Source organism: Filicampus tigris, chromosome 1, assembly GCF_054856515.1.
Source record: "Filicampus tigris isolate MCC_2025a chromosome 1, RoL_Ftig_1.0, whole genome shotgun sequence".
Taxonomy (NCBI): Eukaryota; Metazoa; Chordata; class Actinopteri; order Syngnathiformes; family Syngnathidae; genus Filicampus; species Filicampus tigris.
The window spans coordinates 12,856,737-12,881,163 of record NC_141217.1 but is presented as its reverse complement, the minus strand read 5'-3'; the positions used below and the strand labels follow the sequence as shown (position 1 = coordinate 12,881,163).

The 24,427-nt window shown below is 44.0% G+C and overlaps 1 protein-coding gene across 5 annotated transcripts; it reads right to left on the bottom strand.

Annotated features, from left to right (window-relative positions):
• Positions 1–1,194: 1,194 nt before the first annotated feature.
• LOC147152817 (voltage-gated delayed rectifier potassium channel KCNH8-like) lies at positions 1,195–21,167 on the bottom strand. Of its 5 annotated transcripts, none has more exons than XM_086027338.1 (16): positions 20,777–21,167; positions 16,152–16,385; positions 15,639–15,770; positions 15,387–15,559; positions 14,443–14,701; positions 14,198–14,355; positions 13,012–13,219; positions 10,448–10,822; positions 10,163–10,362; positions 9,327–9,576; positions 7,272–7,486; positions 4,541–4,815; positions 3,545–3,651; positions 2,131–2,225; positions 1,727–2,048; positions 1,195–1,579 (listed from the first exon to the last, which is right to left on the bottom strand). In XM_086027338.1, the coding sequence occupies exons 1-16, from the start codon at positions 20,850–20,852 to the stop codon at positions 1,353–1,355; spliced, it is 3,306 nt and encodes a 1,101-aa protein (XP_085883464.1). In that variant the 5' UTR covers positions 20,853–21,167; the 3' UTR covers positions 1,195–1,352. The 5 variants fall into 5 exon arrangements, with proteins under 5 accessions (XP_085883464.1, XP_085883386.1, XP_085883319.1 ...); XM_086027411.1 differs by lacking the exon at positions 1,195–1,579 and having other exon boundaries at positions 1,732–1,941; positions 2,028–2,048; XM_086027494.1 differs by lacking the exon at positions 1,195–1,579 and having other exon boundaries at positions 1,732–1,941; positions 2,028–2,048; positions 2,131–2,183.
• Positions 21,168–24,427: the final 3,260 nt, after the last annotated feature.

The following is a 24,427-nucleotide window of genomic DNA, read 5'->3' as shown; positions in this document are numbered from 1 at the left end:
CAAACTGTAGTTTTACAGATAGTGAACAATTATTCAAAAAAGAGGCTTTAAGCTGTTTATTGCTACTCTCAGGTGAACTTTACTGTCCAACTGAACATAACACAGACAAAAATGATACTTTGTGTATTTAACGTCTGCATTTAACTTGACTTCAGATTTCAAATTCAATTTATTTAGAATATACAGTATGTAATAACAGCAAAATGTAGGGGGAAATGTGTATGTAGTATAATGAGGTGATTATACCTTTATATAAGTTTCACAGTCATAACGTCACTCTGAGGGAAAATTATGTGGCTGGCAATGAAAATCAATGTGGCACTCTGATCTACACCTTTCAAATTATTATTAAAGCAACCTCAGCATACGACTATTAAATCCAGTTTAAACCCGTAAAACGTTTATTATCACGTTTGCAACGGGAACTACCATTGTGCTGTTTTTGCCGGGGCCCGACCAATAGGGATTTTTTGTAGGCTGAAGCTGATTCTGATATATGGCAGATTAAGATTTCGATAACCGATTAATCGGCCAATGACGGGCAGCACATTTGCTCTACATTTTTTAATCAGAGATGCAAGTAAACTTTTCGAGATGAATTTTTTTTGCACACTTCCCATGTTTTTCTCACCACATCAGGTTTTCATTTTAATAGTAACATGTAATATAGTCATATAATATATTTAGTTGTATTTATGGGTTAATGTTTTGGCTCATCAACAGATGGACCTTTTTGCCAAAACGTTATAGCTATAGATTACAAGGCATGGTAAAATCCGTATTGCGCAAGCATTTATGGGTCATAGTTAAAAGCAAAAATATGAAAATACTGTATCTCAAAAAAGTGATGTGCTAGAAAAAAAGTAAGGATCGGCGTCAACGTTTTTTAAGGACACATTAAGCCATCTCTGATTACAATTAGTTTGACCAATGTTATATATGATGAATAAAACTACTTTTTTGGTCCCTTAATGCTGACAACAATAAATTTATGATTCACAGGCAGAGCATTTGACTGTTTTATAATATTTTGTCCTTTAGTATTTGTCTTATTTGACAAAATAATCAGAAAATATCATCTGATTTTTTTTTACATTTCTTAAATCGGGGTAATGGTTTAATTTATATAATAATCATTTATTATATTTGCCATTTCTTGCATTTGTGTTCATGTGTAAAAAAAAAAGGCAAAAATCAGCCAATTGTTGCAGATTTAAAAAAAGATAACATCATCCGATTAAATCGGTCGGGCCCTAGTTTTCACATTGTAAAATCACATGCCAGTCTCTGACACTTTGTCATGCGGTTTCCTGCTCTCAGTCCAGCGTCGACTTGCGGCCCGTCACACGCACTCATGGCTGCCCCTCATCCACAAAGCAGAGCTGGGTGGCGTGCTCCGCCCGCGTCGCCTCCCCCTGCAGGCCCGGGAGGACTTCCTGCGGCTTACGTGCCTCGGGAACCTGCTGGAAGTCGAGCCCAGGAGGTGAGCTTGTGGAGAATAACGGCTGGGTATGAGAGTGGCAGAAAGGGCGGCGCCGATATTGGGACGGGCTGCTGGACGCTGGCTCGAAACGTGGTCCTGTTAAGTCCAGCAGAAAAGGTGTGCGGGAGGATGAGAGGGAGGGGATGGAGGGGGACCGGGAGGGATGCGCCATTAGCTTCAGCTCATGTGGAGAACTGTAAAGTGATGGCGTAGCTGAGCAAGGAGACCCAGCTGCGGGATTACCAGAGGTGATGATTCGTGAATCGGAACAGTGAAGGGGGTCAAACTCTGCCGCGTGTGTGCTCCTGCAACCGTCCAATCGCTCCGCGCCGAGCGGAGGAGACGATGGCTCGGATATCAGGACGCATTGAAGGTGTTGGTCATCTGCATGTTGGGTAAAAAGCGGCGGGGCCGGGGAGCAAGTGTGCGAGGAGATGCTGGGAGGCGGGGTTACCGCGCTGGGGATCAGCAGGGTGGAGGGGTTGTGAAAAAGCGGTTTGAGAAGTCGGGTCATTTCTTGAAGCTCCTGACTCACAGTGGTTACCTGGCGAGAAAGACCCTTCATCTGGTGCGGACGTAGAGAAAGAAATCAGAGTTCAAATTAGGCCAGATGTCCCGGAAACCAAGTTTAAGTGCAGCAGTCTCACCTCGTGTTTTAGCTTAGCGATAGCCTGCATTGTGTCGACGTCATCGTGTTCCTCTGTGGATGGCGACATATCACAGATAGGGTTGCCAACCGTCCCTTGAAAAACGGAATCGTCCCGTATTTAGAAATATAAGTACGCGTCCCGTAATATCGTGAGGGTCAAAAATAGTCCGTAAAATGTCGATGGAATTAATGAACAACAGTTGTGTTTGTATGACAACTTACGGTAATGGTCCTGGGACCTCTCTGCTCTATGACCAATGAGCTGACAGCATATTTTTACACGAGTGTGACAATACCCGAATCCGCTTAACTTGTTGGTCGAGGTAATGCCGTTTGCCAAACTCGATTGCGGAAGACAAACAGAGCAGGGTGAATGACACGGTGTCACTCCTCCGAGCAGCGATGCGACCGGCAGAAGCACTAGTACTCCGCAGAAATGATTGTAAAAATACAGAGGACTCGAAAGGAGAAAACACATGGGTCGAAAAAGTGAGAGAAAATATCTATCAAGTGCACTGCACTGTTTGCCGGCGCATTTTTTCCACAGTCCATGGTGGACTGACTGACCTCAAACAAACATGCTTTCAGTGGTGGAGACATACGGAAGGCTCAACAAAACTAGGGAAACCCGAGACAAATTTGTTGTCCAGCAGGTAACGCCAGAGCTAGATACGGTATGTAAATAATTATTCGTTTTAACCCTCTGCTCAAGGTTAATAAGGAAATGTGCAATGAATGTCAGCATTGTGTAACATAATAAGAACAAACATAATAATTTTGGGGTGGAATAAACAAGTACATTGAACAGACAGGTAATTAATTGATTGATTGATGGATAATAGCTAAAGAATACACACACACACACACACATAGCCTTACATTAATTACAAGTTCAAACAGATATGCATAATTTTTACTGTACAGGCAGTCGATATACTACACTTTAATTATAAATATAGTAGAAAAACAGTAAAAAAAGGGTTTTATTTTTCTCTTTTATGATCGTTCTTCATCCAATCAAATTTGTTTACAAAGTTCTGGTGGGCGGGACCAGAGCCAGCAGTCTGGTTCTGCCAAGGCAGAAAGCTCTTTGCCCTTGGCAAAAATTCTGATTGGATGACAATACAACCTTCTAAATTTTGGATCAATAAATATATTATACAGTATATATAAATGAATTGCAGATATCAATACTTTAGCTTGAGGATCCATACTTAAAATTGAGCACTCTGGATCGGAATATCGATATTTTGGTATCGATCTGCCCATCCCTAGTTGAAGGCAATCAGGTCGGCCGTCCCTGCCGATGAAGTGTCCCTTATTTATTTTCCCGGGAGTTGGCAACCCTAATCACAGACAATCCCAGACGCTTTCAAAAGTGAGTGTTCAGTAAGTGTTGCTTTGTATGTTACCTTTGGCTGAATCTTGGATGGGTAGAAAATGCTGCGTAGTATCCAAAGTAAAATCAAACTTTGTGCCCGGACTGCTTTGATTTTCTGTTTCAATGCCATCTATAAAGCTGAATGGGAGCAAATGTGAAAAAAAGAAATTAGTATTTGCAAAGCATAAACAGCTACGATAAAAGCTCAATACAGTGGATCTTTTACTGTCCGCGTCTGAAAGTGAATGATTCAGCAATTTGGTACGTTTTTCTCACAGCTTGCCATTTAGCCGTTACACTTTAAACACACATTGATGCAGCTATTCTGTTTTTTCTTGGCCATTCACCGAATCAATTCATGAAACTTACAATGGTAGATTGCCAGCTATCTTGCTGGTTTGTTTCGTTAGCTTTCCCACTAATTTGCCAGCCAGTTAGCCTGCCAGTTAGCCATGTAATTAGCCAATTTAAGAACAATTCCAGGTAAAATGAACCTGGGAACAGTAGCTTCCAATATAAAGTTAGCACAGTTTACATGTATGTGTAACCGATGCCAGCTCACACTGCGCGATTGTGAATGTACTATGGCACGATGCTAATTGTTAACCCATCTATGGAGTTTTGCATCGTTTGTTAGCATGAAGCTAAACAGACTTTTTATGAAGGCAAAGCTAGGCGGTTGCTTTAAATACACAAGGTGTGATTTTCTTTGATATTTAGTTTGACAATCAGCTTCAACTGGACATGGCAATAAACCTCAAAAGCGTCTTTTTGTGAAGAGTGGCTCACTATTTGCCAAACTGCTGCCTGTTGTGAAAAGTTATATATCCAATTTTTTGTCTGCAAATCAAAGCAACACATCAATTGCACAACGGCTTGTATTTCAAGGCACCACTGTGCATATCCCCGAGATGTAAATTGACCTTTGCTTTGATCCATGCTATAAGAAAACAAGAATGGAATCCCACTGGGATTGAATGGAGACACGCTGCGCACCCTGCCGAGAGATCAATGACTGGATTCATACCGAGGGCTAAGCTCTGGCTGCAGGCAGCTGAAGCTCACAACAGGAATCTGCAGACCGGCGGGCCGAGCGTGATTGCTTGCTGGTCTGAAGGGTCTCGGCGGGAGCAGCGGCGAGCGCAGAGGGGAGCGCAAGGGCGAACGCAGGCCTCGGCCCAGTTTGCTCAGCGGAGGCATCTTTGGGAGAGGTGAGCGTTCCTCCTCGGAGTTGGACCCTTCCTCGTCCTCCTTGATGGAGGGAAGCTTCTTCACGAGTCCTCCGTTGCTCTCGCAGTCGGCCTGGAGTTGGAAAGATGGGGCGGGATACAATGTCGAATCCGGCTTTTTTTTGTGTTTGCGCTAACGCTACATTACGGGGTCTATTTGTGTCGGAATCTGCCCCATGGCGTAAATGCTGGTGGATTCTGATTTTCGGATCAGTGCAAGGCCTGCTGTGAGTTTGCCAGAGGTGGGCATTTTACTAAATTTTGCCAAGTCAACAGATGATTAGCCTTCGCGGGCCACATAAAATGATGTCGCTGGCCGGATCTGGCCCCCGATTCTTGAGTTTGACACCAGCGGTTTAAAGGGGATGAAAGGAGACTAGATCGGCCATGATTGAAGTCTGATGCGACCACTCCCACAGCGACGGATCCCTCCCTCTCGAAGATCATCTGCAAAATGATCAACTTCGGATCTAACCTGCCTCTGCGTATAGAAATGCGTCAGAATTTGCACCAGCCACGAATATAGATCCCTCTATCTTTCAAAAGTTGAAGATCTGCGTAGCTTTTCAGAGTAGTTCCCATTCAAAGAGTTGCACTGGAGCTGAACTTCATTCACTTGAACAGCATGTCTGTTAAGGAGTGCTCTCATTAAGAACCAAGCCCCGTTCACTCCTCTCTGCTGCTTCTATCAAGGGAGGAATGCATCGCCTCCATCCCTTGCTGTCCTTTTCCTCTCCCTCTCCGTTGCCCGGCATTTGTATCTTCTCCATCCAGTCCACGTGCAAGCAAGACTGGTATTTTTAGATCATAGAGGTTTAATTTTAGCTGGGGTTTTGCTCTGAGGGAAGGGGGAGGAAGAGGGGGCTGTTTGGGATTTCTGCGTGTGTGTGTGTGTGTGTGCTGCACGTGCCACCGCAAGTGCGTCGGGCAAATGTGTCTCTCTTCTAGCGTGTGTTAGAATGTCGGAATGCACAATGCGCATCGTGGCACACAAGCACCAACGTGCGCAGTTGTCGTCTTGTGCATGTACAGTAGCCTGCGATGTGTGTGTGTGTGTGTGCGCGCGTAAACAAGAGGAACTCTCAAATCGAAATTCTTCATCTTCCTTCCCCTTTCATCATTATTTTACCAGAAGCTCATATGCATGTCGTTGTCGTTCTATTATTACCCAGGCAGAGGTGACCCCAGCTCCCTCCCCAGGGTGACCCCCTCCCTCCCCCAACCCACTAACAGCTCTATATTTAGCCCCACATTGGATGGGAAAAACATTTCTGCAGGTCTAAAGACTAACTACCCGTGTGTGTAAGTGCTCAGTTACTTGAGATGAGAATCGGTGTTTAGTAAGCAAGACGGGGAAAAGCAAAGTTGCGTGCAACAGCTGAGAGCCATCTGTAAGCATCTGGCATTGGGACCAACTGTGTTTAGCTTGCGTCTTTAGCGGAGGACTTGATCCTATTTCCCCCCCAAGTATAATGCCATCAAAAGCAGAGTGTGAAAGGGCATGTGGCAAAGACGAGACTAACCTTAAAGCGGAAGTCAACCCAAACATATTTTTTTCAAGAATATGTTCTATGCAGGCCCATTAGTTGAAAAAAGGCATTCTGAGTAATATTGCATTTGTGGAATAAGAGTTAAGCAGGAAAATCTAGCCATTTTAGGGGGCGGCCATTTTGTCACTTCTGTCGACCGAAAATGACATCACAACTGCTCGGGGCTCAGGTAACGACCAATCACGGCTGACCTGTTTTCTGAAGCTGAGCCGTGATTGGCCGCGACCCGAGCCCTGAGCAACTGTGATTTCATTTTCAGTCGACAGAATTGACAAAATGGTCGCCCCCAGAGATGGCTGAAAAGAGGTGGATTAACTCTTATTCCACAAACGCAATATTTATCAGAATGCCTTGTTTCAAATAGTGGGCCTGCATAGAACATATTCTTGAAAAATTTTTTGGGGTTGACTTTCACTTTATAAACAAATGGATTCAACTCATTTTTACCCAGGATTTCTTTTCAGGCATTTAGAAAATGGGATTATTTCTTTGCAGCAGCAGAATTGGGAACTCTGATAACACGACACTTAATTGGCCATCTGCTTGAGTCATTGAAGAGTTCTTTGTACCTCAAAAAAGGCAATTAAGAAATAGAATTTCTTTCTTTGGAGGAAATAATAAGCCCCTATCCAACTTGTTTTAGACGTCCCCCTCCTCCAATACACTGATGAGCTGATTATTTAAAACAGGTGTGTTGGAGGAGGGAGACGTCTAAAACAGGCTGGATAGGGGCTCTCGAGCACCTGACTTGGGCGCCCCTACTCTAGTTTGTCAATAATCACAGGAAACTTGATTCATTGAAAGGATGGCGCCTAGATTCTTGCATCCCGGAACAGATGCAGAACACGCTAAAGGCATATGCCATCTGGTTGGAGAACATCTTGTGACCCCTCGGGCCATCTGGCGTGTGAAGCTTGCTTATGCCCCCCCCCGCGTATCGTGGTCCAGTAAATTGATGGATCCGTCAGCATCGGCGTACCTCGGCGCTGTGTCCTTCCCTGAGGTTGTACGTGAGATCGTGTTGGATCTCGGTAAGGAACTTCTGGGCGTAGTCGGGGTACAGGCAGAGAACCTCCCGAAGCCCTTTGAGGCTGATATACTGCAAGTCGCAGTAAGTCAGAGCCTTGACACAGGCGTTGGTCTTAATCACTTCTTCCTGAGTCAGACAGTCCGAGCCAATCAGGTCGCCTCTTCCTAAAAGGGGGAGGGAAATAATCGGTTAAAAGTCGATACTTACGGTTACTTACTGATTTTGCAAGGGGACAATCGTGGGGCGAGGAGGTGCAGCAGTGTTATTCTTCACTGCGGGATGAAGACGAAATTTGAAAGAGGGATGATGTGCTCTGTGTTGCACCAGTTTCTCAATTTTTCTGCCTCCCTCTGCATCCCATCCCTTCTGCTGAGCTGTAAATCCAAAGCGGCGCTGCCAAAGCAATTTGTGTATGTGTGCAGCTGTGTTTCTGGGGGAACAACACACCTCCTGTGAATTAACACTCGGGAGGCACCAATGGAAACTGGGGTGTGTGTATGCGTGTGTGTGTGTGTGTGGGGGGGGGGTGTCATCATGTTGCGCATGTAATATGTGCACATACCCAGGCCAAAATGCTAATGAGGGCAGCACCCACTTCATTATTTAAGGCAGTTAGATCATGACTACAACCAGCTATTTTGCTTCATATGCAAAGCTGAGCTGTTTGTGTCCATCTGATGTCTTCCGTGTGTGTTATGAGGACCAATGTCAGTGCTGTGTTGCAGAACCTGGCTGCGGAGAGGCTTTTCGTTTGGCAGGAACGCTGCAGATGTAGAAGGACACTGGCGTCGGGGACTGTTCTTGTATTTTCTTGTATTGTGTTGTGTATTTTATTCACTTGACACAATCTATATCATATTGTCATGGCAAATGACTTTCAGGTAGTTTTCAACTTAAAGAGGAAGTCAACCAAATTCTTTGCAATGATATGTTCTATGCACCTTCACTAGTCCAAACACAACATTGCGATGAATATTGCGTTTGTGGAGTATGAGATAAACAGCAAAATGCACCCGTTGTTAGCCATCTCTGGGGGCAGCCATTTTGTCACTTCTGTCGACTGAAAATGGCATCACAACTGCTCAGGGCTCATATAACGACCAATCACGGCTCATCTGTTTTCTGAAGCCGTGCCCTGATTGACCGTTGTCTGAGCCCTGAGCAATTGTGATCTGTTGACATTTTCAATCAACAGCAAGTGGCAAAATGGCTGCCCCCTGAGATGGACAAAAACGGGTGGATTTGACTGCTAAACTCATATTCCACAAACGCAATATTCATCAGAATGCCATTTTTCGAGTAGTGGGCCTGCATATTCTTGTAAAGAAATGTGTTAGGTTCTCCTTTAAAGAGCATCTGGTTCTCAATCAGTTTCCTTCTCCAAGCACAAAAAGCACCAACAAGTAGTGAGCCGGATTTCGCAAAAACTCCATCCATCCATTTCTATAATGTTTGTCTTCATTAGGGTCACGGGTAAGGCGGGGCCCATCCTAGCTAAATTCGGGCGAGAGGCGGGGTACACCAAGGAGTAGTCCTCAACCAATGGCTGGGCACATAGACAAACACACTCACATTCAGACCCCAAAAACCCTCAAGCGAGCATGGCGAAACACGCCAAAATCTGCACAGGAAGGGCGGAGCCAAGACTTAAAACTTAAAAATGCAAGGCCGACATGCTGCCACTCCACCACTGGGCTGCCTGCAAATGTTGAGAAAAAAGAACTGTGATCATTGGGGGCATACCCGGATAAAGGTACAGCTCTATGTTTTCTTGTCATATATTACCGTTACAGTCCACTTGAATGAGGGCTGTTTCATCGACTTCTCGTAATTTCAATATTCAGACACACGTGGTGGGCATGAATGTGTTAAATTCAGAGCTAATCCAAAATTGGGTTGTTGTGTGGTGCAACTTGAAACCGGTGGCGCTGTCCGAGGTCCTGAACGGCAGTGTGCGGGCTGTGTGATTCTCACGTGAATCGGAACACAAAAGTTCTCGGTTACCCAGAATGGCGAGCACGGTGTTGTCCTTCAGCACTTCCATGGAGCCCGAGCACACAAAGTAGATGGCTTGGAGGGCGTCGCCCTGCCGGATAAGGAATTCCCCCGGAGCACAGAAGGACGTCTTAATGATTAGTGAGAGTGAGCGCAGGCATCCTCTGCTGGCTGACTCAAAGAGTGGCAGCTGCAGCAGCTCCTTGTTCAGGTGCATGGCAATATCAGCCCGCAGCTCATCTGGGAAGTCCTTCAGCAGCTGGAGAATGGATGCCAATTAAAATGAGAAAAAGCCAAAATCGAATGTGACTACAAATACAGTTTTTCCTTGAGATGAGAGTTTAATTTGTTCCTTGACCACACTCAGAACTCAAAACACTCGTATGTTAAGCACTGGTTGACAATTTTTTTTCGATTAGATATACAAGTAAAGTTTTCTAGATGAATATTTTGCACGGATTCTGAATCTGCCCTCGAATTTTCTCTAGCTAGTATATCATGTTTTCATGATGATAATAATAATAATATTAATAATATGTAATGAGATATTTAACGTCATAGCTAAAAATGACAACGCATGGCAGAATCCGTATTGCACACAGTTTAATAGATCGAACTTAAATCTTTAGGCGCCATAGGTTTTTTTTTCAATAAAATACACCATTTTGATATCATTATCATTTCAAAAGGTTGTAGCTTGAAAATGGTTAGGGATAAAGGCATTCTGTAAAAGTTGCTTGGGGCCATTTTGCTACTTTGGAGTTCTGGAATATAGAAACGAGCGCAAACGGCTGAAGCGGCGAGTATTAAACATCACGTGATTGAAATGAATTGAATTGTTCTACCTCACTGACGTCGATGCCGTTGTTGACAGACCAAGTTGTCTGGAAACACTCCATCATACGCTGCTCAAGGGCTTTGGGCAGCCGGTGCACTCTGATGAAGTCCTTCAGATCCTTGGTGCGGGTGTGGTAAAGGGAGCGGCGGGAATACATCCGCTGAATGATGGCAGTCACGTTTCCAAATACCACGGCGTGCATTAATGCTAGGGAGGAGACAAAAGTGAAATGCAAACAGCAAAATCAGCAGAGAAACATTTCGTTATCCGCTCAGCACCATGCCCTGCGCACCTCCGATCAGCATGGTGCAGATGGAGAAGATCTTCTCCGAGTCCGTGTTGGCTGACACGTTGCCGAAGCCTACGCTGGTAAGACTGCTCAGAGCAAAGTAGAGTGACGTCACGTAAGAGCTCCGAACGGACGGACCGCCGCTCAGTGCCATGCCCGAACCGCCCGGCGCCCTGGCGCGGGACCTGCTGCTGTTCCACTGGGCCGCACCAAACAAACCCGCCCCGTTCAGCGGCTCCAGGCCGGAGCTGTTCCAATGGCTGGAGTTAATCAGTTCTGGTGTCACGGTGGCTTGAGGCGAATCAGAAACCCCCAGTAAGGTCAGTGGAGCCGAGAAGTACGGTGTGCCCAAACGTTTGGCGAGCTCATGAAGCCAGCCTGTTGGGGCCAAAGAGGGAAAAGTTCAACAGCAAGCCAATTCCCTGCCAAGCCAATGTTTTAAACCGAGCGAATGATTCTCTGTCAACACACTGTGTATACCCTCTGTCATGGCCCTGTTGGGACCGCTGATTTATTGTTTGGGCTGTGTTCAATTTTTCATCGTTTGCTGGGGGCTTATATTCCTGACTCTTTTTTTTTCTTTCTTTTTTTTTTTTTATTGTGCCTGGTGCAGCATGATGTCTCACATGGTCCCATTTTGCCATTCATCACGGTCACCATACTTTACCTTGCAACTTCCCCAGTCGTCTCTTGCTGTGTGATTAATCTGGATGTGTTCTTTAAATCTCACGACTTTACATCCATGACCAAACTGACTCTTCAGTAATCACACCAGTGCGATTGGCATCATTAGCAGTCATAACAAGGCTGGAAGAATCATGTCAATGTATTTTGGGTCTCTTAAGTGTAATGGAATCACAGATGTCAAAGTCAAGGCCCGCGGGCCACATACGGCCCATAAGAAGGTTTTCTGCGGCCCCTGGGATGATATTGCTTTATTATTAGATCCGACCCGCAGCAAGCCGGTGTGGGTAGCAGATCTGATTTGCGCCTGCCGTAGGCGTCACGCTTTAAAATATATTGTAGCGACTTCAAAGGACACGCCGTCAGACGTGGTTTAATTATCATGGTTTTTTTTAGTCCAACCGGCTACTGTGGGCCGCAGCCGACGCCCCTACAGTATGACAACCGTTCAGTCAAAAAAGAGCAACGGCTCTCCTGTTCGTCCTCTGCTACTCTCGCTCGCATGCTCTCCCATCCAGCGAGCCGCACGATGCATTCATTAACCTCGGAAACAAAACAGCTTGGCATGACACAAATTCGACCGCAACACGGATAACCCAATTAGTTACACTATTTCTGTAATATATTTCTTTGCGTCAATGTTTGCCACTCCATGGCTGTTCTACATGCTGACTGAAGACTTCACATCACTTTTTGTGGCTTTCAGAATCGGATTGTGGTGAAAAGTTATTTGGAGTAAAACACACTTTATTAGAAATACTTCATGTTAGAAATCCCACGTTTTATTATTAGTAATCGTTGGCATTTGATAAATTCATTGAGTTTCGACGTAGTGCTGAGATGTGCCACACTGTGAGCAGGCATTGGACGCTATTCGAGCGCTAAGTGTTGATAGTGAGTGACTTGATTTTTTTTCTCTGCCAACCCAAAACATAGACGCAAAGAAATATATTACAGATATATGAAGCATGACATCATCAGCAGGCGCGAAGGACCCAATGCAATCCGGACATTCTATCAGTCCGGCCCTCGGCTTGTTGCAAAATGTTGTATTTGGCCCTCCGTCCATTTGACTTTGACACCACTGCCTTAAATGATACACTAGCCTTTGGGTTGGAGGCCTGGGCTTTTAGCCTACTAAGCTAGTCCGCTCATCTTGGTTACTTGGTCAAATGGGGCTAGTTCACCTAGGATAACCATGGTTACAATTATACCATGAACCAAACTGAGAAAGGTTGAGTTGGTGAGTGTAACAGATAACAGCGAGTACTGCGCAGTGTGCGACAGTACGCTAAGAAACCTTAAAGCCTAGGAGTCTAAAAGACGAGGCTCCCAAATGACTGGCTAAGGCGCCAGGGAATGAGTTTGACTACAGTTACACAGTGCAAGCTAGCATCTGTTACATAAGCAACCCCCTCACCCCTACCACCACCAGAAAAGAAAACAATCAAACCTCTCCATGCCTGTATTTGTTGGTATGAATCATGTGACCGAATGAATAATAGCTAACACCACAAGCACCTCACAGCATTGTTGTTATTTATGGTTAACACAGTAGGAGGTGAGACATATCGCCATAATTACATGTTTTCACATCTCACAAACGCATGCTCTGTACATAAAATTATTTCTTTGGAGGATTGTATCTGCTTAGGATGGTTAGCACTGCTTTTTTTTGGTGCCATTTTAGGTATGCTGCCAATAAGCATAAAGTTCATTTATTGCGCGGCTGGCCTTATGCTCTGCGATTGCTTGAAAAAAGTCAGTGCTAAGAAATTGGATCATTTCTGTCTATGGAATCGAACACTAATTGAATTTTTGGCAAGCTTTACACTGCACATATAGTTCGAGAAATCCTGCTCCTGTGGAAGGAAGTAACAAACCTATGTCCCAAGAGGCAGGGCTGTTACTTTCAATCTCGCTGCGGCCGATGAAGTACCAGACACACGCCATCCAGTGAGCCAGCAGGGCAAAGGTGGACATGAGCAGGGTAAGGACCACGGCGCTATACTGGGAGTAGCGGTCCAGCTTCTGGAGGAGTCTCAAAAGACGCAGGAGACGTACCGTCTTCAACAGGTGCACCCCGAAGTTCTGGGTGATGCACAGAAACAACAGGAAGAAATGGAAAAAAAACAAACAACCAACTTCACTTAATGGAAACGATTTATTTACTACATATCTTTGTTCATCTATCTATGCCGGCAACCTATAGTGACAGGCAGAACAATGAAATGCTCTTTCACTAGATGGAAGAAGTTAAAATTAACCGGTGTATCCACCTGTTGCCTTTCACACAACAGAATATGACTGTAGCTTTGAGTTCAGCCAAACAGACCCAACTTTCACACGCCGTAAGTCAATTTATGAGTAAATTAAAGAGGGAATTCTACCCCCAAAAATGCCTTGCGTCTTCAGTAGTCTAAACATGGCATTCTGATAAATATTGCATCTGTGGAATATGAATTAAGCAGCAAAATCCACCTGTTTTTAGCCATCTCAGGGGGCGGCCATTTTGTCACGTCTGTCGACTGAAAATGACATCACAGTTGCTCGGGGCTCAGGTAATGACGAAACGCGGCTCACCTGTTTTCTGAAGCTGAACCTTGATTGGTTGTTACCAGAGATGGGAAATTCAGCTCCAGAAAGTGAAAACCCTGCCACAGTTTGTCTTGAGCCACAGGTGCTTCTACTCAAGCGCCAAACTGGCAGGGTTTTTACTTTCTGGACCTGGATCGCCCATCTCTGGTTTCTACCTGGGGCCCCGAGTAACTGTGATGTCATTTTCAGTCGACAGAAGTGACAAAATGACCCCCCCCCCCCCAGATGACTAAAAATGTGTGTATTTTACTGCTTAACTCATATTCCACAAAATGCACTATTAATCAGAATGCCATGTTTGACGAGTAGGCCTGCAATTGAACATACTGTATTCTTGTAAAGAAAATTATTTTGTTGACTTCAGACATCGTAATCTATTTGTGACATTTCTGTTTGGTGAAGTGAGATTTATCGAATGTAAAATATGAGCTTTGTCTTTGTAATAATTGGGAAACAGTGTGTTGCGCTCACCACGCTGATATTGAAAGCATAGAGCAGGTCGAATGGCAAAGCGGCGATCAGATCCACAAATAGCCAGGATGTGACGTAATGGATGCAAATGGAGCGGGCGTCGTACACTACCTGACCCGACGTGCTCACGTAGGTGGTTCGGAAATTCAGCACGATATCTGAAACACACAAGAACACGCACAGAGTGACACAGTGTTCTTTAACACAAGCGTGAATTATTGACAAAACTTCAGCAGCGTCCTCACCGATCATAAAGAGAATTTCCACCAAGATGTCACTGACGCTTGGTGGGTTTCGTGCTGTCGACGCACCGTCCTCTCGTACCTCGACTGCTGTAAAGCAGACATTGTAGGGAACCGTGACGGCGACATAGAAGGTGGCCAGCAAAATCAGCCAATCCCAGCCGGCCTTGAATGCGCCATAATGGAGGAGGATGAAGCGAGACTTCTGGATGTCTGCCACTTTGTACTCTGGCACCGGGTTGGCATTGGCTCCCAGAACACTCTTGTGATGAAACAAGGATGGGGAAAAGCATGCTGGTCAGTGAAGGAGCTACGTATGAAGACACAGAAGTACTTAGTCTTAAAGTGGAAGTCAACCCGAACATATTTTTTGCAGAATATGTTCTATCCAGGCCTACTAGTTGAAACAAGGCATTCTGATTAGTATTGTGTTTGTGGAATAAGAGTTAATCCACCCGTTTTCAGCCATCTCAGTTTATCACTTCTGTCGACTGAAAATGACATCAAAGTTGCCCAGGGCTCAGGTAATGACCAATCACAGCGCACCTGTTTCCTGAAGCATGATTGGTCGTTATCCAGGCCCTGAGCAACTGCGATGTCATTTTTGGTGGACAGAAGTGACAAAATGGCTGGACTGAGATGGCTGAAAACAGGTCGATTTTGCTGCTTAACTCATATTCCACAAACACAATATGAATCAGAATGCCTTGTTTCAATTAATGGGCCTGCATTGAACATAGTCTTGAAAAAAACATGTTTTGGTTGACTTCCACTTTAACCATCAAGTTTCAAGCAAATCCTAAGATACTGTGGCAAGAAAGTCAAGTTAGCGTTCTCGCTAAAGTTCAGTCAAATCGAGTCAAGTCTTTATTATGGATTAAGTCATAATCAAGTCATTTCTGGTCAAGTCATTGGTAACTTAAATCTAACTCGTGTGCATTTCTCACATTGTTGATATTCAGCTTGCTCTTGTTCTTGTCTTGTTTCTGAAGGTGTCCAGAAAGCTGGTAGAGGACGGCCCGACTTCGGCGGCGCTCCATACTGAAGCCTGCCGGCCGGCTGATCTGGTGCACCTCCAGGCCTGTTTCCTCATCTGAAATGTGCAAAGCACTCATGGATTCTGGTGAATATGTGACTCTGTGGAGTATCTGTTGGACCTTTTCAGATCTTTGATTGTTAAAAGGGGATCTGGAGCTCACCAGTGTCAGACTCATTGTCCTGGTCCATGTCTTTGTTCTCTGTGATGTCCTTCTGCGAGACGAGGAACAGAACCACCTCGCTCTTCTCATTCTTAATGGGCACAATGTCCAGCAGACACCAGAACTTGGAACCTGCACAAAGAAAGAAAGTTGTGGATATATCGTGGATTCAAAGTCCAGAGGTGGGCATTCCATCAGACCGACGGACCGGTCCGTCTGTCCGTCACTGACGGACGCCCGTTTTGCTGACGTTAGACGATAGACAGGAAACTTAAAAAGAAGATGGACTACGCACAGGTAAAAGTGGATTTTCGTGACTGACGGACTGTCGGACGGGTACCCAGGCTGGTGACGAATGACGAATGACGGACCGGTAAACTTTAGTCAAATGCCCACTTCTGAGTACATCTTGATCTCAGTATTTTAAATCCCTAAAATCTGGCAATCGCACAAGGGTGTGTATACTTTTTATACCCGCAGGAAGCCACACTTTGATTCTACGCCAGCTCTTACCACTCTTCTTGTATAGGATGATTTCAGTCTTGAACTCCCGCCGCTCGTCCAGAGCTCTCTGCATCAGCGAGGTGAGGTGGTCACTGGTCTCACCACCGTACAGGAAGTGACACGTGCAACTCTTCTGCATTAGCTCTCCGCGGGCAAAGCCGGTCAGTTCGCAGAAGCCATCAGAGCAGTAAACGATGGGGTAGAGCGTTTGGACCTGGGCGTTCCCCAGCACAAAGTTGCTGTCTGGGGACAGCAAATTGGAACCATTAGGAAGACAAAGATGGGATTTTATAACCAGCTTCTGTGATTGCTTCTCTAAATCACTATTATGGGAGAACAAAAACATTTTCATCATCTGTATACAGAACTGGATACTGCATTTGGTTTTGTTTAGTCAGCATACGCTGAAACACATTGACTGTATGGAAATCCTATCAAATAATTGCCTCTGTGCAGTTACTGTAATTTCAAGAAAACTCGATTAATAGTTCCTGCACAGCTCTCCCCGTTTGGCAGCATGTTGGCCTCGGTTCTTGGGTCAGACTTGGCCATGATTCTTCTTCCTTTGAAGAGTTCTCCGAGGGGACAATTTAACATGCCTGCTGGTTTTCAATGAACTTTCCTTTGTCTCCCTTCACTTCTTTGCCGCTCTATTGTTCTCTGCAAACAATCTTTGCTCATCCAGTATTACGGAGCCACTGGCAATTATCCAAACTAATAATGAGAGGAAAAAGTACACGTGAACATGCTGGAATAGCAGCACGTTATGGGGACAGTTGTGCATAATTCATTTTGGAGCAGAGTGAGTGAGTACGCCGTTCTTTCCTGCGGGACCATTAACGTCCATTCATGAGTGAATGTGGAGTGAGCAGAATGTTCACTTTGAAGGATGTGAACTGCATGGAGTGATTAAATGAGAGGATAGAAAGACGAAAAAGTCAGTTATGCATGAATAATGAGGCAATACATCTCGCGTAAATGTGCTGGCCGGACTTTATTCAGACAAGAAGAGTAAAGTAGATCTTGGTGCATGTCCTGCGAAATAGAGTATTTAGTATTAAACGTACCAAATTTGCTCATTCTGGAGCACGATCTCACTTTTTTATACACACCCATGCGGTTACTCGTGAACTTTGACCTTAGGGAGCCTAAACGCATATTTCACACCACCATGTTTGATTAATTGTAGTGTGTTCTGAAAGTAACTCATGGTTTTGTATTGCTGATTGAAACAGTGGATGAAATTCAGTGGGAAAAAACTTTATTATATGGGAAATTATGAAGGGACAATCTTTGATTTGGAATCTTCATCTATAAATTAGTAATTGAACAACACCGATCAAGCCAATTAATCAAGTCAAGCTCAAATTGATGGAACTCACATTGAAAATAGAAAATTGCGTTGTGAGATCAGATGGATGGTTCCTGAATGAAGAGTTCCCGGTTCTGTGGATTGCTCGTTGTGGTCCTCTGGAATGGGCTCCCTGTTCACCTGATCCCATGCCATGTGTTTTTTGTTTTTCTTCTGGGGTTACATCACATGAAAAGTCTATGGAACAAGGCCTCGGAATCTCCTAATGCTTGAAGAACTTCTGCGTCTCTCCCGAAATGTTGTCACATGTTGGTCAAACATGTGTGAAAAGGTGTCTTGATTGCCACATAAAACATTATTCTGTCGATAGCAACACTCAATATATAGAACTACAGTAATTACTGATTTTTTGTTACTTGAGCAAATTTATAAATTCAGCAGGGGGTGAAATCAGATCTCATCTGCCAATTTGTAAGTGTAAACAGATAATGCAATTTTCTCAGGCAAACAAGCATATTTTCCATGCTTTGTACTTTGGCAAGATAATGAAACTTTAACATCCACACAGTGTAGGTGATTATGTATATATAATGAGATTTCTTGAATGAGATGTGATTAGAACTGAGATGAGTCAGCTGACACACACTCGGAAAGACGACAAATGAAAGTGCAGGACTATTTGTTGACCATCTTCGGGACCCGTTTCCCCAACTATAGCCGGAGAGTACATTTTCACTTCTCCTCATATCTCCGCTGACAAGAATCTGTCACACAAGCACTTTTACTCATTTACTGACTGTACTTTCTTCACACACCCCACCCCCATTCTGTATACTGTAGCAAAAGCAGAACTAGTGTGCATTATTGCGCACCAGGACTCAGTATGACCTTTACTATATTTCTAACAAAGGCCACCAGTGACCGTTGACCATCCATTCATTCATTTTCGATCATTTTCATCCTCATTACTGCTATAACAATGTAGTAGGAAGCTGGAGTTGACTGAGCAAACTCACCCAGTGATTGGGGGGAACATCAAACTCCACATAGGGAAGCAGTTGCCAAGATACTCTAAATCAACTCAACTATATTCAAAGTGATTTAAAACAATCACAGCTCCATGCAATGTGCTCTAAGTCGAAATGAAGTCAAAGTTAGACGTATAAAAACAAAGGCACTTAAAACAAGAAGTTAGGTTCCATCCAGACTTGATTTCCTCCAGACAGGACAAAAGTGGCCTTAAAGGTAAAGCATCCTGTTTGCTTAGCGGGACATAGACCTGACCATCATCTGCATAGCAGTGAAAGGAAATGCCATGATTTCTTAAGATGGAACCCATGGGCAGCAAATACAATGACAACAGCAGGGGCCCCAAAATTGAACCTTGTGGAACACCATATGACAATGGGACATGGTAGGACTGAGAACAACCAAGGCTAACACAAAAAGTCCTGCCTGCCAAATAGGATCTGAACCACTCTAGTGCTACCACTAATGCCCACCAGGTTCTACAAACAAGCCAACAGAATACTGTGGTTCACTGTATCAAACACTGAAGTCTGGTCCAACAAAACAAGACGCACATGGTCTCTAGTCAGGTGTCATTAGCCAGGAGCATGTCATTAAAAACTCAGAACGGGGCACGCTCGGTGCTACATGCAGCATCGTAAAACCTAACTGGGAAACCTCCACAACATTATGTTCATCCAAATTTCAGCTGAGTGTGCACCACTTTTTCCCGAACTTTTAAAAATAAAAGAAAGGCCGCTTGGAAATGGGTCTAATATTTGACAGCACACCTCGATCAAGACCAGGATTCTTGAGTAGGGGTTGCACCATACAGTAGCTTGTTTCTAAATTTATTCTAAATCCGAACCTATAGACTGTGACGCAGTTGTGCTAAAAACACTTGTTCACCATCCTGCCACTAGTAACTTAACTTGTCCAAGTCCACTCTTTGCCCCTCTAAATGAAAACAAATGTCCCTCTTGGCTGTAGACAGAGTCTAACACACTTCCAGGGTGAGCATGTCTGATAAAAATTCACAGACTGTTACTTTCAACTTGGAACCTGTCAAGGTTTGGAGTGAGCTGCTGAGCAATAAATAACAAAAAGCTCAACTTGAGGGTCATGCCAGACAAGGTTTTCTTACTCTAAATTGCTCCTGCTGTCAACACTCATGATATTTTGAACTCATCACATTGTGTCAGGTCTTGCTTTTGTGAGAATGCCTGACACTTTTAAGCAAAGGTCATTTCCAAGGCCTGCAAAGGGTCTCCTTAATCTGTCGCTGATGTAGCATATTTCCATGAGGTATATCTGGAAAGTCAGACAAATTGGAAGTACTGCACATCAGGCAGAGCTTTTTTGTTTTGGCTGTGTGGCAAAACATATACGCTTTGACGCTGCATGAATGAAATCGGCGCTCATGTGTCATCAGTGGGCCTCTTCAAGGTGTAAACTGGAATACTGCTGCTCTTAGTATAGTCAAATTTGTTGTCTCACTACTGCTTTCTTGTGTCTCTTTGCTGTTTAATGCTTCGTAAAGGCTGTAAAAATGAAACCCTTAAATTTACAGTGCATCCGTCCTCCACACGTTTTCCCTGTGAGTTTGCACCTTCGGGGTGGCATTACGTAACAGCGTGAACAGCAAAAAATCCAGTTTGCGTTTTTATTGTTCGTGATCTGTGCGCACGGATGACTTTTACGCCACATTCCAATAAAGTTATATGGCGCTTATAGAGGATGTGCAATGACAACGTCGTGTGCGTCAGTTTGTTTTTATGGCAAGGCAGATCAAGGTTCTTCGTATTAATGTAAGGTTGAACATGCACCCAACCTGAAGGCCAGATGGGCCCCGCTCAGTGTTGGAGTGCATTGTCATTTATCAAATGTGTTCTGGGAAGAAAATACAGTACATTCGGATGCTTGTGAGTGAAACCATGAAATCAAGTTTACAAAGTCACACAAAAATAAATGAAACTCTTCCCTGATGAAAGACCCCACTCCCGAGTTGTATATATTTTGCACACTCTCAGCATGCATATGGAATACCTTGCATCAATTAACACATTATCATTGGATTTTACGTAATTACTGCTCAAGTGCCGCTTATTAATTCATGAATGTTTGTGTGCGTGTGTGCGCGTTTCTGCGCGTGCACGTGGGGCATCATTCATCATCAATTGACGCAACAGCCAAATTAGCAACACCATCACTGCCAATTGTCATTGGTCGATGTATTTAAAGTGATAGGAATGAATTGTGTGAAGCATTTGCGGCGCGGCTTCAAACAAACGGCGAGATAAGACTTGGAACTCACGGGTCCCGTCGAACCGAGTGGCGATGGTATCCAAGAAGGTGTTCTGTGGCGCGATCAGACCCCGCATCACGGGCATCCGCGACCGGGTCGAGCCGCGTCTCTCTCGGCGTTCCGAGCCATGACTCTCACCGGAGGTGCTCACGAATCCCGGGAGAAACCTGGACGTGGTTCCCGGCGCTCCTCCTCCTAAACCCTGGAGGAGGGCGCCGAGCCGCGACACCCGAGACTCCACGGTCCAAATTTGACCAGCGACCACCGAGCAGGTGATCCCGGCTGGAAAAAGGAGCAGCGAGGCGCCCGTGCGGGATGAAAATGAGGGAGAAGATGGAAAGGTGGAGAGACCACAGCGCGGATGGTCACATTTACGCACGGGCGTGCTGCTGCTGCAATCCCTCTCCTCCTCCTCTGATGCCCTCCTCTCCTTTTCCCCGAATCAATGGTTATCCCCCTCCTAAGACACCCTTTCACCCTCATTGAATTGCTGCCATTCCCATCCTTGCACGCTTTGATTGATGGCCGCGGTCAAACGGAAAATGGCACAATGGCTTTGAATTTACTAACGTGTTCAGTAAACATTTCCTATTGTGTACATCTGGATGTCTGCGCGTTGTGCGAAATAGTTACACGATACAGAAGGGTTGGCTCATATGCTGTTAGGAAGACCTCACCGCACGCACTGTAACAGTTGCTCTCTAGTCTGAATCCGAATGTGCATGATGCAGGTATGCTTGTGTGTGCACTGCACGGGTTTGAGCGGGTTTCTCTTCACTCACGCAAGGACAGCTGCCTGGTGAAGGAAGCCTCATGGAGGGGAAATGCAGGTGATGGAGTGATAAACTGGAGAAAAGAAAGTGTCCATCACGTGCTCAAAAGAGGAGTTTGACATGTTTTTCGTCTCAGGAAAAAAGAGTGGTGGTAGTTTATCAACGACTGATTAGCAGGCGCACATATTTTACAGTACAAAAATGTGACGGCACTTCACCAAACAAAAATATACATAAAAATAGATGATGATGATGATGATGATGATGATGATGATGATGACGATGATGTGGTCTCAGTGTACTCATATATTTACTGTCGTTCTGTCCATCTGAGTGTCCCCTTGATCAATTAAAAAAAATAAGAACGATAATTTAAAAAAAACATTATTTTTCACAAATCCCCAAAATTTTTCAATGCTGATAAACATTGAATATACTTTTACCATGGGGGAGTGGAAGGGGGTAGGGTAAGACCCGGAAAAAACATCAAAAATAAGAATAAATATGCAGCAGTTGACTGTACTTTTAAATTGTAGTATCACCAATCACTACTAGATGGCAGAAATGTCTTAGTTGCACTTACACTGGGGCTATACTGCCCCTTACTACATTGTGGGTAGACCAAATATTTTTTTGCGGATTTGGAATGATGTGCTGGACAAACACTGCACTTTCAATAATATGAGCATTTTGAGTGAGTTGATTTTTGATGAAAATGTACAAAATGATTTCTTGTACTTAATGTTTATTGTTCAGCAGTTTTATGCTGTCCTTGAATGGTATTCAAGAGAGCCCTTCGCACTGGAAATAAAATACAGAATGTGGGTATTTTGTTGTTTGCTTCAAACCCTATGTTGTTGGGTTAGGATAGTGGATCTTTTATATGTGCATTGAAAAATGTAAGATCAAAAATGAAATATAATAGCACAAATTTTGCACGCGTGCATGCATTTTGCGCTTATTTAAAACTGAATTTTTGTCATACGTCTTGGTTAAGAAATGCGTGGCCCTCTATGTGGCCCCAAAGTAGCACTGATGACAAATTGTGGCCTCCTCCAGCAAAGTTGCCCGTCCCTGCACTAGACCAGTGCTTTTCAACCTCTGTGCCGCGGCACACTTGTGTGCCACGAGATATTGTCAGGTGTGCAGTGGGAAATTATCTAATTCGTGTGCCTGTGTAGAGACAAGCGAATTAGTGACTCATGTTTATCCAAACAGGCCCATGTTTCACACTGAGTAAGTATCAATATGAAACATTTCAAAATACTTTTTTCTTTGTTTATTTAATTCCTATTCAAGATGTTATAATATAACGTCATTCTTAAATGTTAGAAAATGCTTACATAAACAACAATTATATTGTTAAAATAAGCTTTTCTTTTTCACAATTTCAGCTGGTGGTGTGCCGCGGGATTTTCTCAATGAAATAAATGTGCCTTGACTCAAAAAAGTTTGAAAAACATTGCACTAGACTACAGTGTTCAAAACTCCATCTTCTGCCAAGAGGACAGCTTTTGTGAGAAAATGGGGCCATCTGCTGGTCGATTATGACTCAACAAAACCTATTCCTATTTTAGCGGGTTCTCCTCTTTTTTTCCTCATAGTTGTGTTGGGCAGTCGGTGCTGGCTAGTTGTTGCTGCGCTGAAAGTGCTAAATAAATAATTTTCCAGCTTCAAACAAGCAAGCCAGCAACGGTGTTGCCCGACCTCTCCTTCAAATGTCCAGTTTTTCTTGAAAACTCCATCGTGAAAATACATTTTTAATCATGTCAGACGTTGTCCTCTCCCATAAGTCAGTCTTAAATAGCATAGCCTATTTAGTGCAACCAACCAGAGAGGTAGACATAGAAAGACAATTTAGCTGACCAAATCAGAGGATATAAAAATGCCAACATCATTCTTATCCTGAGCAAGGTGTAAGTAAGAGTGGTGAATCCAAAATATGACTGGTAAAAAAAAAAAGTAAAGAAACATTCACGATAATGGTGTGTATATGGCATGAGCCAGCGCTCAGGATTGTGAAAGGCCTTGGGCATATTACATTCAAATGGCAATACAGTGAACCTGAAATCTGGTTGGACAAAAAAGAAAAGCTTACACACACACGATTGAAAGCTTGGCAGCTAAGACAGACACACACTCTGAAATGAAGATAAATGGTAAAATGGTAAATGGACTCCCAACAGGCTGTTGTGAATAAATGAATACAGTTTCATACTTGTCAGTTGAAGGTCAGTTTCTGACAGTATTTATGTTGTTATTTGGAGAAGGCTTTGAAGACCCTGACTTGTACACCACTGGATACAACTAAACTGAGAGAGAAAGCGACAGGAACAAGGTGACCTTATTTATGGTTATACTTGAGTAGAATTTTAATTATGTTTCAACAAACATATGTGGGTTCAAGACCCCTTTAAAAGCAATGACTGTGGTCTTTTTTGTGCCATGGATCAGTTTCCGCAAATGCAATCTTTTGTGAAACTGTAGTTTCACCGTCATTTTTTTTTTTTTTTTGCCACTATCATTATAGAAAGTGCCGCTTCAAAAAGATCAAATGTTGGAAATGGAAGCAAGGTAGTCAGTGCTTTTTGGGGCCCTTTTGAAGGCTTTGTTGCTACAATAGCCAGCTTCTTGCCACATATTACACAGAGCAGGCTTGCTGCATGAAAATCACCTGCAGCCATGAATTCATAATTTAAGTGAGACTGCTGCTGTTGTTGCTTAAATGCTGCTTTATTTCACTTTCTATTTGTAGTCTCTTCTTCTGTCTCATTCCCACTTTCTTAGCCATTTCCCATTTTTTATGGCCCTGCATTGTGCTGTATTGTGTATCTTTGTTTTGTTGTTGTTTTCCCTCCCTGCTTGAGGGTGGCGTAAGTCGCTAACC